The sequence below is a fragment of the Tupaia chinensis genome, unplaced genomic scaffold (genome assembly GCF_000334495.1).
Source record: "Tupaia chinensis unplaced genomic scaffold, TupChi_1.0 Scaffold000017_1, whole genome shotgun sequence".
Classification (NCBI taxonomy): Eukaryota; Metazoa; Chordata; class Mammalia; order Scandentia; family Tupaiidae; genus Tupaia; species Tupaia belangeri.
The window spans coordinates 1,740,105-1,755,746 of NW_006159447.1; the positions used below are offsets into that span (position 1 = coordinate 1,740,105).

Here is a 15,642-nt window from a genome sequence, read left to right on the forward strand (position 1 = left end):
TTGGGCACACACGCACACGCGCCCGGCGTGAGTTTTAAGCCACCGGGTCCGGGACACGAACCGCGGTCGACTACGTGGGAGTCCAGCGACATAGCCATTACGCTAACTGCTGGTTCCCTCTATTTACTTCTTAAAGGAAACTTAAAAGTATGTTGGTATGCCACATTCACATTTAAATCACTTGGTGTACCAGTATTTACAAATTCACTATTGGAAGTCTCCGGGGACAAAATGCAAATAATGCATATCGAATAAACAATACTATTTTCATATCACTGGAAGTATATATTTATCCTCCCAGAGCAGTCATCTTTCAAGCAGCACATTACTTCCTTTAGGCAAATGGACCATTCCTGGGTTAATCTAAATGCAATAACATGAAACTTGGCTGACCCAGATTTCTTCAATATCAGTATGCATGCAATTACAGTATCCCGCACATTGGAAAATACCTAAGGCTCTCAAAAATACACATTTTATCTTTTTTTTTTTTCATTTAAAATGATGCACAATGGACATTAAAATAAAATAAATAAAAGTTATAGTCAATGGAGGCTGATAGCAACCAAATACTATGTAGGTATATAAGGTATGTACAGTGTAACTTAGTTTTCTCTAAATTCTAGCTTTGTTCTGTCTCTTTCACAATGATAAGGATTGCAAGTACTCTCCTACTGAAGTTATTAATGATTTCTGTTAAGAATCATATGATATTGGGACTAGCAGTTAGCATAATGGATATGTCGCTGGATTCCCATGTAGCCGACCACTGTTCGAGTCCCGGACCCGGTGGCTTAAACTCATGCTGGCCACATGTCCATGCGTGCCCAAGATCCCAAGAAGAGAATGGAGGAGAAGGAATTGTGGTGTAGCCATCCCCCTTGGGGGTGATTTCTCGCTTTCTGTCTCTCTGTCTCTCTCTATCTTTCTGGCGAGTGTACGCACCCTATAGCAAAAACCTCTCCAAAAAAATAAAGAATTATACGATATTAAAAGATCAGTCTTAAATTCTCCGTAGTCTATTTTTCAAATTATTCTGTTTTCAAGAGGCTAAGCACAGTTCTCACATTCTCTAAAGTGTGTGTATAAACACATTTGCAAATAGATGCACACATCTAAAATGTTTTTCTCTCACTAGCCAGTAAAAAGCAAAGTATAACAAAATATTAAAAAACCCCTCCATGTATACCACTGTTCAGATTAACTATGGAAGCACTTAAATTCCAAGGCCCCCTCAGAACTGGTGGCCAGATGGATATAGTTAGGTTATACTGGACAGTTGTGTAGACTGCGAGCTGTCCAACTCTTGTGGCTGCAATCACACCCAGATCTATGTGACAGTACTCTGTGGGGACATGCGCTCTACAATGTGTATTTAGCTACACGTGATGACCTTGGAGTTAGCTAAGTTAATTCTGTTTGCTCATCCATCACATAACCATGCTTCCTTCCCTCCAGTGAGCTATAAAGGAGAAAAGTTTGGGAAGGGAAGTGATCTTTACATCTAAATACGTTTGTTTTTCAACAAAGCAAGTTCGGCAAAACCAACAATAACAAATTCGCCCTGGATCCATTTGATGACGGTAAGGCTTTCTCTCCACCCCCCTCCCCTCCCACGCACCCACTAGGACGCGCAGGGATACCTTGTGTGAGTAACTGTAGGTTTCTGACTTCTTCGCGCACCTTCAGCTGGAGCACCTGTTGTAGAATGTGCTGCCGGAGGTTCTCCTGGGCAATCCCCATTCGCTCAAGCTTTTTGTCCGTGAGTCTCAGCAGGGCTCGCCCTGCAGGGTTTTAAGAAATCAAAAGAAAAGCAAATGAACAATTTGCTGGAGAAAGATTCCCATTTTTAGTTCTGGGCTAAACTTGCCATAACAGAAGTTTCCATCTAAACACAGACAGTTATAGGGCCCTCCCTTAGCCAGGCTGACAGAAAGAGAAATTTGCATAAAGAAAATCCACAAAAAAGAGCCCAAATTTGAATCTAATACTGGCAAAGTCCAACTGACCCACACATTGAGGTAGATCAGACAGCAAAAATTTAACCTGGATATCTGGGTTACGAACTGTTTGGTTTCTATAGAAACCAAGCTCTCTACTGGGGGACGGCTTCCTCTAGTCCCTCACTGGCATCCAGCTGGAGAACTGGATGCTGTCATTGTGGCTCAACATTTAACCCAGGACCCAACAATGTGTTTGTGAATCTTTGGGCATCCCACTCTGTGACTGCACCCCCCGACGCTGGGGTCCTGAGAAAGCAAGGAAAGTTCAAAAGCAGACTCGCATAGTCCCATGCCAGCCATGCAGCCAGAATAAGGCCCCTGAAGATGTGCACAGTCTCATCTCTTAACTTCTGGATTTGTTAACATGACCCAACTCATGAATTTGTCACCTTCCCATTGCAAAAAAGGACTTTGCCAATATGACTAAGGTAAGAATCTTGAGAGGGGAGGGTAGTTTATATTATATAGGAGGATCCAATTTAATTACCCACATCCTTTTTGGCGAGAAAAAGAGACAGAAAAGCCAGAGAGACAGTGGAAGCAGAAGTCAGAGTAGTGGCCAGGCACCAAGAAATTTAGGTGACCTCTAGAAGCTGGAAAAGACAAGGAAACTGGTTTTCTCCCATACCTTCCAGGAAGGCAGCTCTACCAACACCTTGACTTTTAGCCCCAGGAAGCCCATTTTGGAATTCTGATCCCTACACCTATAAAATAAACTGGTGGTGTGTTAAGCCGCTACATTTGTAGTAACTTGTAACAGCAGTGATTGGCTTTATAACTGGAGTATATATGTTTTAAGTCAAATAAACGACTTTAGATTTCTTTTCCTTCCCCAGCTTCTGAGAAATGGCATACGCAGAGGCAGAGAGCATACCTAAGGTATGCTGAGCCCAGGTTCCAGGACTCCAGGACAGCCCTCTACCAATGTTCTGCTCACTGTTAAACCTCGGCCCTGAAGTTTCAATCCACAAAGAATAGGGTTTGGATAAAAATTATGTGGAGAATTGGCCTCCAAGTTACAGATACGTAGCTCTTTGCGCATACCATGACATTTAAGATCCTGTATAAAAGACTCCAAGGTTCGGAAGACACAGATCCTTCCTAATACTAAAATGTAGATCAGCCTTCTGCCTTTCTGTTCCTAATTACTGGGGATATGGTTTCACAAATTGTGACTTATGAGAGCTACTCTGTGTTGGTAAGACACAAGGTAGCTTTATTCTTGGGAAATTGGCTTGTCCACTGCTAGAATACAGTGTTAAAGTCAGAGTGAGGGTTTTCTTTCAGTACAAGCAGCTCAATTTTCTTTGCTATCTCCCTGGGAACTTGTAATCACATTCTTTCCATACATGCATATGTCTGGTGAAAGCATGGACAGACAAGCCCAACCAGAATGTTCTTTCCAATTGTATCAGGTTTAGAATATGAGTTATAAAACTCGTAGTTACATGAGTTTGTGTGTTTACTGACTGGGATACAAATAATCATGTCTGTAAACCTTTCTCATATTAAATGCCCAGCTGTTAAAATTGTATTATTCAAATCCTGAGAATGCAGATTTTTATTATTTTCACTTTTTAGAAAGGAAATGGAAAGTTAAAGAATATTTAAAAGCCTGGGAACCAGCAGTTAGCGTAATGGCTATGTCGCTGGATTCCCACATAGTCGACTGCAGTTTGTGTCCCGGACCCGGTGGCTTAAAAAACTCACACCGGGCGCGTGTGCGTGCGTGCCCGAGATCCCGAGAGGAGAATGGAGGAGAGGGGATTGCGGCGTGACCATCCCCCCTGGGGGGTGATTTCTCGCTTTCTGTCTCTATGTCTCTCTCTGTCTGTCTGGCGAGCACACGTGCCCTATAGCAAAAACTTCTCCAAAAAAAAAAAAGAATAAAAAAAAAGAATATTTAAAACTTGAGAACTTTTCCTAATTCTTCCCACTATACCTTCAGTTGTGCTTTATCTTCTTCGGTAGGTATATAAAAGCTTAGACTTCAGGAAGAAAGATTAAGAGTAAAGTGTACACAAGTATTTCCTGATAAAACCACTTCTAGAAGAAAATCATGATTTGCACACCAATGGTCTTATAAACAAAATCTGACCCCACTGCTTTCTTCAGATAGCTTCTATAGCAACATCCAGGTCAGTGGTTCTGAAAACTTTTTGGATTTTTCCAAATTATCTAATATTTTGGATTATCCAAAATAATTGGATAATTCCCAAGAGTAAACATCCCATCGATCTCCTATCCAACCACATCTGCTAACCATGAAATAAAACAATGTCCAAATATCCTTAACTGAATCCCATCTGCAAAGACCTTTTTTCCTCATAAAGTAACATTTATAGGTTCCAGGAACTAGGACCTGATTATTTTTCTTTTTTTTGGTGGTTATTATTCTACCTACAACAAGATTTGGAAGGTACTGTTGAGACTCCTGAGTATGGCACGGGAATGCTGTGTTCCCCTGGAGAAGTGAGGCCCTCAGAAGGCGGCTTGACTAAAACTACACTGGAGATACGGCCAAGACTTGGGTCCAGACAGGTGTCTTTGACCTTCAAGCTCAGTTTGGGCCTTGTCACTATTTCAGGTGACCTCCACGTTCTGCTTGGAGTACTGTACCAGGATCCTAGCCACTGCTTCACAAGGTAAACGACTGCATGCCACAGAACACAATGGGAAACAACAGGGTAAGACGGAGGTGGGCACAGAATGGCTCTAACCCCACTCTCTTGGGAAGCCTCGTGCCGCTTAAGGGTTAAGGAGGTGCCACTTTCCCCCCAAAATATAATGGCTTACAAGGCCTCTTTTCTGCTAGAAATGGAAATCACTGGAGAGTCCCGCAAACAAATGGCCATTGCACTGGGTCAGTTCTGCCTGTGCTCGCAGTCGAAGCCTGCATCATGCCCCAAGGAGATGTTCGTGGCCCGATTGGGCTGCAGAGTAACAGGCACTGGGCAGAAGACTAGTCCCACCACCTAAATCGGCTCTTCTTCAATCACACCATTACTCCAAAATCAGAATTTTTGGGATGAATAAACAGGGAGAGAGGCAAAAGCACAAAAGCTTGGGATCATGCGCTAACCAGTATAGAAAAGTGTATAGGAAAGCACAATCTGAGTCTTCCTCATCTCTATAATGCAGATGGAGAGCATACGATTTCATAGCATGACTGCAAGGATCAAATGGAATCACATATACACGTGAACTTTGCAGCTGGGACTCACTATGGTGCTACAATTGGGGTACTACAATGTCTAGCCTGGTCACTATTTCTTCATACTCCTTTCTCATCCTAACCGTGAAAATAATGCCAAACATCACTAAGTGTTCAACACTGTCCTAAGAGCTTTACATGGACTAACTCTTTTTTTTTTTTTTTTTTGACAATTCCCTGGGGCATGGTTACTATCTCTAACTGATAAAAGGCTGTAAGAACGGCTGGAAGTCATATACCTAATAAGCTACAGAGTTGGAAGACTTTATTGAATACATATATAATATGTATGTGTGTGTGTGTTTGTGTGTATGTGTGTATGTATATGTATATATCTCCCCTAAACTGTCAGCCATAGACATTATGTACTTTCTAAGTCTAAATTTGACAATTGCTGCTTAGGAAGCTGCACTCAGGGACAGGAGAGAGCTGCAGGGAGGCAGGGAAAAGCCGTCACCTCTGAAGACTTACAGGCAAGCAGTGGGAATAGTGGCATAATGTCACTACACACCAGGTGTGATGGCCTTCACTCTATCAAGAATGACAGCAAACAAATTTCTGAGAGCAGCTCTTATGCAGCTTTACCCCCTCCTCTGTCAAGGCCTGTCTATGTAGCAGGGACTTAACTTACCATACTTCCCAGGAACTGGGAAGATAGAGATGAATACCATAACTTCCCTTCCAGACACACAAGGTAGGGTCTCTGAGAGCCATAAAGCAGTTCTTTTTGGAGGGACTTTGAATAAAAACAAAATTAGAGTAGGAAGGAGAATGACATTCAAGGCACCGAAAGTAGGCAGACGTGGACATGAGAACTGGAAAGGGGTATTGGAGCGCTCCATGAACCTGTGCATTGTTGGGTGTGTGCTTGAGGCAGGAAGCAGCTCACGCAGGTTCTCATATACCATTTCAGGATGCTTGGCCTCTCACGTAGAGACAAACTGGTCTTACCCAGCCTTTTATGTTTTATCTCCCACCTCAAAGTAGTCTATGTGAGACACAGGAGATGATCTTCACATTGTGAAATACTCCCACTGTAGAACTGATTATGAACATCTCATTTTTGCTTGGACGGCATCCCTGCCCATTTCTGTCTTGGTAGATGTTCCTCCTCACCTGGTGGGCTTTTCATAATTAAAAAAAAAATCCCCCGTAGCACGTTTTGTTTTTAAAGTATTATATAATTTTCTTATTATGTTTATTTTGTGTTTCCTGACTCTCACACCCTGCCATAACATAACCTCTATGGAGCGGGGTTTCATTGACATCATTGATGTTTTCTGGCACCTGACTCAATGGAAGCACTAAATAAACATTTGTTCAACAAATGCTGGGTGTGTGACCCAGGCAGAATAAATGAAAGTTCTTCACTGGAATTGCTTTTGCTGCTAAAGAGAAAGATTCCCCCCCCCTTTTTTTTTTTCCCCTTAGACCATGTCCCAAGAAACAATATAATGCTAGACTTGCTAGTAGTGGCTGTCTTTGTCACCACATGGAGAAAATTGTCCAGAGAATTAGGCCACCAAAAGAGCAGAACTAAGAAAGAGAATAGTGGAGCAAGAGCAGGAAGGCAGGAAAAGAGGAAGACGGCATTATTTGATGTCTTTCCTGAAGTCAGTACTCCTGCATGGCTCAGCGATGTAAGTCAATACATCGCTGGTGGATAGAGGGGGCTGAGCTCCACTGTGCTCATTTCTAACACTCACACCAAGAGAGTCTTGACTTATAGATCCTAGTTTATGTGAAATTCTCAGTTGAGTCACCACACTGCCACCACATCCCCATTTCCACAGTCTGTCATGCTAGAATACAAGTAGGTGTTGCTACTTCTAGTTTTAAGATCAACTAAAAATCCAAAGGTCCTATGAAATCTCCCAATTACTTTTTTTTTTTTTTGTAAGAATGTAAGAATGACATGAAGCTATAGGAATTTACTTTCAAAAAGTTAATCATCGGCAAATGTTGGTATCCTATTTAATAAATTATCTAGAATACAACTTAAATCCAACTATATACATCTGTTCTCTTGATGCAACCTTCTCACATAATTACACCAGAAAGGCTGTGCTTGTCAGGACAACATAATGGATGAAGACAACTGCTCTAGGGAACAATGGGGCTAGGTGGGCCATAATGAACCACACAATTTACTTTTCTCTAAAATGGGCCATTCCAACTCATTTTTGTTATGCTAGAATACAAGTCAGGTGTTGCTACTTCTAGTTTTAAGATCAACTAGAAATCCAAAGGTTCTATGAAATCTCCCAATTAATTTTTTTTTTTCCCGTTTTACTTCATACTCTGAGAGCCACATGAATTATATGTATGGGTCACATTTAGGTCAAAATTAGCCACTTTCAACATCTGACTTTTAATCCTCCTTTCCCCACACCCTTCCTACTTTCAACAGAAATGAATTCGGGTGGCCTCGCCTTCAGGGTTTCAACTGACTTAGGAATGAACTCCACGTGCTGCAATTTCATTCTGTACAGCCTATTTCAAATTAACAGCCAACTGAGACAAAGGGCAGTTAAAGACTGGTCTGGACTAGATCTCCATTTTTCATAACTTAGAGATTCATTGCAAATCCATCTTCCTGGGTAACCCCCAGACCAGTGCTTGATTTCCTAAAGGTGACTACGATTCACCCAGTACCAGAGCTGGCAAGGACTCAAAGGTCAACCAATCCATTGCCTCATTTCCTGGCAAGGATGCGTGCAAGACCTTCCAAGAGCAATAAGTCTCCTCTCACTTCTACCTGAGAGCTCAGTGCTATGCCAAGCCTTGTCACTCACTTGGTTACACTTGGAATGATTAGCAGTTAATTGGAGGGCCCTTCTCTGGGCCAAGGAAGAAAAGGGTTAATGGAAATTTACACTGTGGTTACTGTAAGTAATTTACCATACTGATGGGAACTGCATATTGATTTCTTTTCTTTTCTCTTTTCTTTCTTTCTTTCTTTTTTTTTTTTTAACCAGTCTTGAGTAAAAAGACTGTTTTAGACAATCTCCTTTTTTGACTGAATATGTTCAGGTGCCAAAGATGTTAATAGGAGGAAATTGGAATAACATTAATTTCCACCTGAAATATAAATTCAGAAAGAAATTATGATGCTTTTCAAACAAAGTGAAAATGTGGTTTTGTGTTATTTTTAGTCTTCCAGGAAGAAATGCCTGGCTTTTAAACTATTAAAGGTTAAACATTTTTATACTGCTGTTAGTACATATAGTTACAAAATACCCCCAAAAAATTAATTTTTAAAAACCCTAAAATATTTTGCATATTTTGTTTCAATCTCTGAGAAGGCTTAGCAAAAATTACCCTTGTACCTCAGAGCAGATTTTCCAAGCAAAGAAGTGCATTATCAACATGACAGACTATAGCTGAAGATCTATGAGGTCATAAATCACCTTCAAGGTCTCTTCTATTTCTGATAGGCAGGCTGAACCCTTTGGTATGTCTGCTTTTATTGGTCAGCATTTGGACGTGTTGTATTGGGAATCGTCATTAGTTGAGTGTCACTAGGTAAGCAAGCCATTGTGCATCTTTTAAAATTAGCTACCAAGAAGCATGTGAAATGTCTACTGATAAGCATCCTCTTCCTCCTTGATATTTCACTCACTCGCTCCTGTAACAACCAAACATACACTGGATCTTCAAAAAGTCATAGAGGGGCCAGTAAATGGCATAGTGGTTAAGTTGCTGGAGAGTCACATGACTGACTGCTGTTTGAGTCCCAGGCCTGGTGGCTTGCTCACTCGCCCTCTCTCATTCTCTCTCTTTCTCTCTGATGACCACATGTGCGCTATACCAAATTTTAAAAAAAGTATGTAAAATTAAATAATTCTTTAAAATGTTCATAAAAATATGTATATGAAATAAACTATGCATGGAATTAAAAAACAAAAACAAAAACTCTGTACCAAAATAAACTCATCTTCAATTTCAGTTTTCCCATGAATTTTTTGAAGCCCCTTTGAGTAGTGTGCATTTGCCAAAGAGAATGAACACTGGCATGCTGGCTTCTATTTTTAAATACTGCACTTTATTAGTGTCCCAGTTTTCCCAAGATAAACTATTGAGTACTGCCCCAATTTCAGATACATTCAGTAGAAGAGATGGAAATAGTGCTCTTGCCTTCATGGAGCTTAAAAATCACTGCAGATGTGGGCCTGCCCTAAAGACTGGTTGTTAGGCAAGCTGGCTCCCACGTGGCCGACAATGATTTGATCCCAGGCCCAGCACTTTGAAAAACTCACTGGTCTCATGTGCAGCTGTGCTATAATTATGATGAGATAGAGAAATGGAAGAATAGATTGTGGTGTCACCCTTCCCCCTGGGGGTGGTGTCTCTCCCCATCACAATGTAATTACACACACTTTCTGGTAATAAAAAATAAATCACTACAGATGTAAGACAAGTAAGCATGAAACAGGAACAGAATGAGAGGAAGGAGCTCATGCTATGAGGAGGATGATCAATCCAGGAGAGTGGGAAGAGAGCCCTGAAGGTGTGGACAAATGACTTTATGATGACTAAGGGATGTCCTGTAGAGTCCAATGTTTAGGTGTGAATCCCATCTCTACCACTTATATGACACACTACTTTAAATCACGTTACTTAACCTAGGTCTCCACTTTCCCACATTATCTATAGAGATAATACTATTCCCAATCATAGGACTCTTTATGAAGTTTTTAAAAGATTTATCATTAAAAAAAATATTTGCTATAGGGCACATACACTCACCAGAGAGAAACAGAGAAAGAGACAGAAAGGGAGAAAGTCAGTCACCAGGTCCAGGACTCAAACCATGGTCGGCCATGTGGAAATTCAGCACCTCCACCACTTCACCACTTCCTAGCCCAAGTATATAAGAAACATTAAATTAGATGATACATGGAAAGGCACTTAGCACATTGCTTGGCACATAGTAACTTTGAATAGTAAGTATCAATGGATGATGATGTTATTCCTAAGGCTGACTAGCCACACGTGAGTCTAGAATCAGTAAGGCGTTTCCTTCATCCCCACAGGTAAGAGATATGATACATCCATGCCAATTTACAAAAACACTTTGAGAGCTTCATATTGTAACTAGAAATTTCAAGAATTGCTTGGAAAGAAAGCAAAGCAATATTCATGCAGTTTTTCTCCAACAATTGTCCAAAGACCAGTGTCCTGGAACCAAAATGCCAAACATAAGGTTCTCCTACCTCAAACAGTTTCAAAACTGTCAGCTAAATAACACTCTGTTCACAGAGATACAAATACATACAAATTAAAATCAATAACGCATTTTTACTATAACTGATCAGAAATGGTAATGAAAATGGGCCCAAAGTGAGATGAAAAAAAGAGGAAATTAAAAAGAAAAGAGAGGGACCAGCACATAGCATAATGATTATGTCACTGAACTCACACATAGCTGACCGTGGTTTGAGTACTGGACTCACAGCTTAAAAACACACCAGTGTGGGGACCAGCAGTTGACGTAATGGATATGCTGCTAGATTCCCATGTAGTTGACTGCGGTTCGAGTCCAGGACCTGGTGGCATAAACTCATGCTGGGCGCATGTGCGTGAGTGCCCAAGATCATGAGAGGAGAATGGAGAAGAAGGAATTGCGGCATGACCATCCCCCCGGGGGGTGATTTCTCATTTTCTGTCTCTCTGTCTCTGTCTTTATGGTGAGCGCAAGTGCCCTATACCAAAAACCTCTCAAACAAACAAACAAAAAACCAGTGTGTGTGTGTGTGTGTGTGTGTGTCCCAATTCCAATAGGATAATGAAGTAGAAAGGATTGCAGTGTGGCCATCCCCCTGGGGAGCGATCTTTCGCTTCCTGTCTCTCTCTCCAGCAAGCGCACACACCCTACAACAACAAAAGAAATTCTTTGATAGAATTTTCTTTTCTGACTTAGATTTGGCTATAAAGAAAAATTTGACTATATAGCAGTTAGTTCACTGTTAATTCATTGATTCTAGCTATATCATAATAATACACACACACACACACGAAGAGATTTGGAATGGCATATGACAACAGAGTGAAACAGGATGCTGTACATACATATGTACATGCATACATGAGGTATATCATAATGTGGTGATTTGTTGAAAGCAACAAATATGGTAATATCTTGACTTGATTATCACATAAGGCATGCATGCCTTGAAAATCTATATTATACCCCCACAAAGATGTACAACAATTAAATATAAATAAGACATTATAAAAAAATAAATAAAAAGACAGACTCATAGTTAAAAGCCTGGGTTTGAAGCTTGGTACCTCCACATGCTAGCTCTGTCAGCTTGAGTAATTTATGCTGAGTCAGTTTCCTCATCTGTAAAATGTAAACAATGATTTTAATCCCTTTGAGTTTTCCATGTAAAGGTTAAATTAGGCAGTAAATTTGAAAATACCTAGTATGAGGGGACTTCAAAAAGTTTGTGGAAAAATGGAATTACAGTACAAGTTTATTTTATGCAAAAAAGCTTTTGGAATCCACACAGTTTTTTTTTTTCATTCTTTTTTTAAATTTCATTTTCTTTTATACATTCAATCACATTATTATTTGGCTTACAAAATGGATATTTCAACAGGTGAACATTTCATGCATTTTTTTAGAGTATACATTTTCCATTAAATTTTTGAATATCTTTCATGTAATACCTTACTCAATACATTTATTTCAAATTCAGTACTAGATAAAGATATGCCTTGTATAGGCTTCTATTTTTAAACATACTATACTATAATATAATCATGAATTTTTTCATGTTCCTGTTTTCCCTTCTAAATTCTGGGCTCTGTGAAAATAATATGGGTTGCATTTAATTCAGTAACTCTGGTACTCAGCAGTTGGTAGATGTTAAAGTTTTACTAAATGAATAAATGGCACTGTGAGAAAGGAAGAAGATATATCATCTTCATTTTAAAGATAAAAATATAGGTCCAAAAAAGTAAAGGGACTTGTCCAAAGTCATACAACTAGCAGGGCAGAGACTAGAATCATGCTGTTTCTATGTAGAAAGTCTGTGTCTGCTTTCATTCAGCACTCATTTAATAAACAAGTAATGACTAGTGACAGACTTTACATTAGGTGCCGGATATAAGTAGTAAATATTATCTACACAATCTGCTTACAGGGTTCATAATTTTGTGTGGGAAGCATTAAAGAAGAAATATCCAGGCGAGCCAGTGGTGTGGAGGGTTAAAGTGGCTGGATTCCATGTAGCTGACTGCATAGTCTAATCTTCAACCTGGAGGCTTGAAAAACATGCCAGGCACATGTGCATGCATGCCCCAAATCCCTAAAGGAGGGGTCAATGGAGGAGAATAGATTGTAGTGTGACCAGCTCCCTTGGAGATGATTTCTCACTTTATCTGCCTCTCTGGCAAATTAAAAAAACAAAAACAAAAACAAAAACAAAACCAATAAATACATAATTTCAATAAAGAAAAGAAAAACTTTTCTCAAGAAGAATCTGGGAAACTTAAGTTAAACTGATGTATAGGAAAATCAAATTTGAAGAAGACACCTTTAAGCTGAGATCTGAAGGCCAAGACAGGTGAAGAGTAAGAGTCAAAGAGTACTTGAGACAGAAAAATTATATGCAAATATGCTATAGTTTGAATGTGTGAAAATTGAGTGCTATTGTGATGATATTAAGAGGGCAGAAATTTAATCAGAGTATGGTATTGAGAAGCGGGATCTATGGCAGATAGTTGGAATTAGGTAATGTCATCAAGGTTGGGTCTGTATGTTGAATACTGGTGGCTCTATAAGAAAAAGGAGAGAGGTTAGAGCTGACACAAGCTCTTGCCCTCTTGCAATGTGATGTTCTATGCTTCCTCAAGACTCTGCAGAGTCCCCTTGAGTGAGAAGACTCATCAACTCTCCCCTCGGACTTTCAGAACCACAAGCTCAATAAATCTTCATTCTTTATAAATTACTCAGTTTTTGTTATTCAGTTAAAGTGACAGAAAAAATGGACTAAAACAAAATGATCACAGATTGAAAAATATATATACTACAGAATACTACTCAGACATAAAAAATAATGAGACCCTGTTATTTGAAACGAAGTAGATGAACAAACAGAGTTACTGTTAGGCAAAGCAAGCCAGACTATGGAAGACAGCATTGTATGTCTCTGCTCAAAGCATACTGAATGACTGCACTTTATGGTAGAAATTGAAAGACTGGAAGATATAATGATAGAGATGGCAAGGGTAGATACCAAAGACTATAAAGGAGGGAGTAGACAGTGGGGGAGTGGGAAGGCAGGGGCTATGGAAAAAAAAAAAGAAGAAGAAGAAGAAAACTAATTAACATACGCAAGAATAGAAAGTTATCTGTTGAGGCCAGTGGTTTGAGATGAAGAGAAAGTACCAAACGAGGGCAAGTCACCGATGGTCTTAGAGGCAAATCAAAAATCTTTTTATTCTAAGTGTAATGGGAACCCAGAATAGAGTTTTAAGCAGAGGAGTGGCATAATACAATTTACGTTGCAAATTTTCTTTCTGGCTTTCTGTAAATGTAATCTCAGTTGAGGATCTAGGTGAGGTCTGGAAATAGAGAAACTAGTTAGGAAACTGGTGTTTTGGTTGAGTTCAGAGATGTTGGTTTCTACTAGAGAGGTGATGATAGGAAGCTGTGCATAGAGAAGAAATTTCCAAGGAGAATCAACAGAACGTGGCAACAGATTAGGTATTTTTGGCAAGATGGAAGTGGCTACACCAAGAGTGATGGCTGTGTTTCTGTCTTGGGCAATAAAACAAAAGAAAGTGCAATTGCTGACATGAGGATTACTGAGTGGGCAAATATGAGGGAAAAGAGTAATACTTTTTGTTTAGACATGAAATAAATTTGAACTGCCTTTGTTTATGAGATATTTAATAGCAATGGAAGGCTAGACAATGGCACAATGTCAAAATGCAATGCCCTGCAAGTCATTCTCAAATGGAAAAATTTCTGGTCCAAGTTGAGAGACCTCCCTAAGTATGCCAGGCACAGGCTTGCCCTTGATCTTGGGCTTTCTGGGGGTGAATCACAGTGTGAGGACCCTTTGGGGAATGCTATCTCTCTCTCCATCCATTTTGCTCATACAACAGATAAATAAATAAACTTAAAACAAACGAAATGTAGAGTGAGCATGTAGGCATATGGGCTGGAGCTCCAAGAAGCCAGGTATAGAACTTGAATCATCATAGAGTCGACATACAATGCATGAGCTAAGAGAATACAAGAGTAAGTAGAGATGACTTCCTAGAACTGACCTCTTGAGGAACTCCATTGAACAGGTAGATCAGAAAGCTGGGATAATAAAGATACTCCCACAGTCTGGCAACATAGAAAGAAATTGGGGGAGTCAAGGGTTGATGATGTATGGCTTAAGAAAGTGCACAATGCCATTTGTCAAATGTCAAGAATCCAGTAAGCACAGTCAAGTCGCCACAACACACCTTGAAAGTCCTTGAAATTCAGAGGTCCTTGAAGCACAGAAACCCTAAGTCTGCGGAGTGTATGGATAGTGAAAAGTCTAACATGCTTAGATCACTCAACAACTGAACTTTTCTTATATTGGGTCATCGGAAAAAGTCATGGTTCGTTTTTCTACAGAAAAATACTTCATGACTTTTTGGATGACCTAATAGATTCAATAATCTGGGACCAGCAGTTAGTGTAATGGCTATGTCGCTTAAGTCCCATGTAGTTGACTGCAATTCGAGTCCTGGACCCAGTGGCTTAAACTCACACCAGGCATGTGTGTGTGCGCCTAAGATTCCGAGAGGAGAATGGAGGAAAAGGGATTGCAGCATGACCATCGCCCCTGGGGGGTGATTTCTCGCTTTCTATCACTCTTTTTTTGGCGAGCACACATGCCCTATAGCAAAAACCTCTAAAAAAAAAATAGATTCGATAATCTTTCATTTGACTCAACAAACATAAAGAAGTTACATGGAAATGGACCCCAAACCCTTTGACATCATTAAAACTTTCCATAGAAAACATTATCATTAACAACAATTTGGCAATTAAAATGAGATAAGCATAATTGTGAATAATTTCTCATTCTTTAGCATAATTTTATCAACAGTCCTCTGCATAGGCTCAATTATTACTCCCTCCCTCAATTTTAAAAATGATGAAAATAAAGCATAAGGATTTTAAAGAATATGACTATGATCACATATTATAGATAGCGAGGGACAATAGTGTTTTGAATTGTTATTTTATCAACTCCAAAACTTATCTCCTCATTCATTTCTTGCCTAGCTTTTCTTTGCATATGAAGTAATCCTTAGAAAAGAAAGATGATAATCCTTATCTTTTTATTTCTAGCTTTCATTAGAGCGACATCAATAAACGGTTGACATGAGGGCAAGAGAGAAGAGGAAAATGGAGGGGAAAAA

The 15,642-nt window shown here is 39.7% G+C and overlaps 1 protein-coding gene across 1 annotated transcript in view; it reads right to left on the bottom strand.

Annotated features, from left to right (window-relative positions):
• The window catches only part of SAMD12 (sterile alpha motif domain containing 12), a 482,055-nt gene that overhangs the window by 211,368 nt on the left and 255,045 nt on the right, over positions 1 to 15,642 (bottom strand). The window contains exon 4 of the mRNA XM_006140047.3: positions 1,644 to 1,784. Coding sequence (XP_006140109.1) covers positions 1,644 to 1,784 — 141 coding nt within the window. The remainder of the gene's footprint in view (positions 1 to 1,643; positions 1,785 to 15,642) is intronic.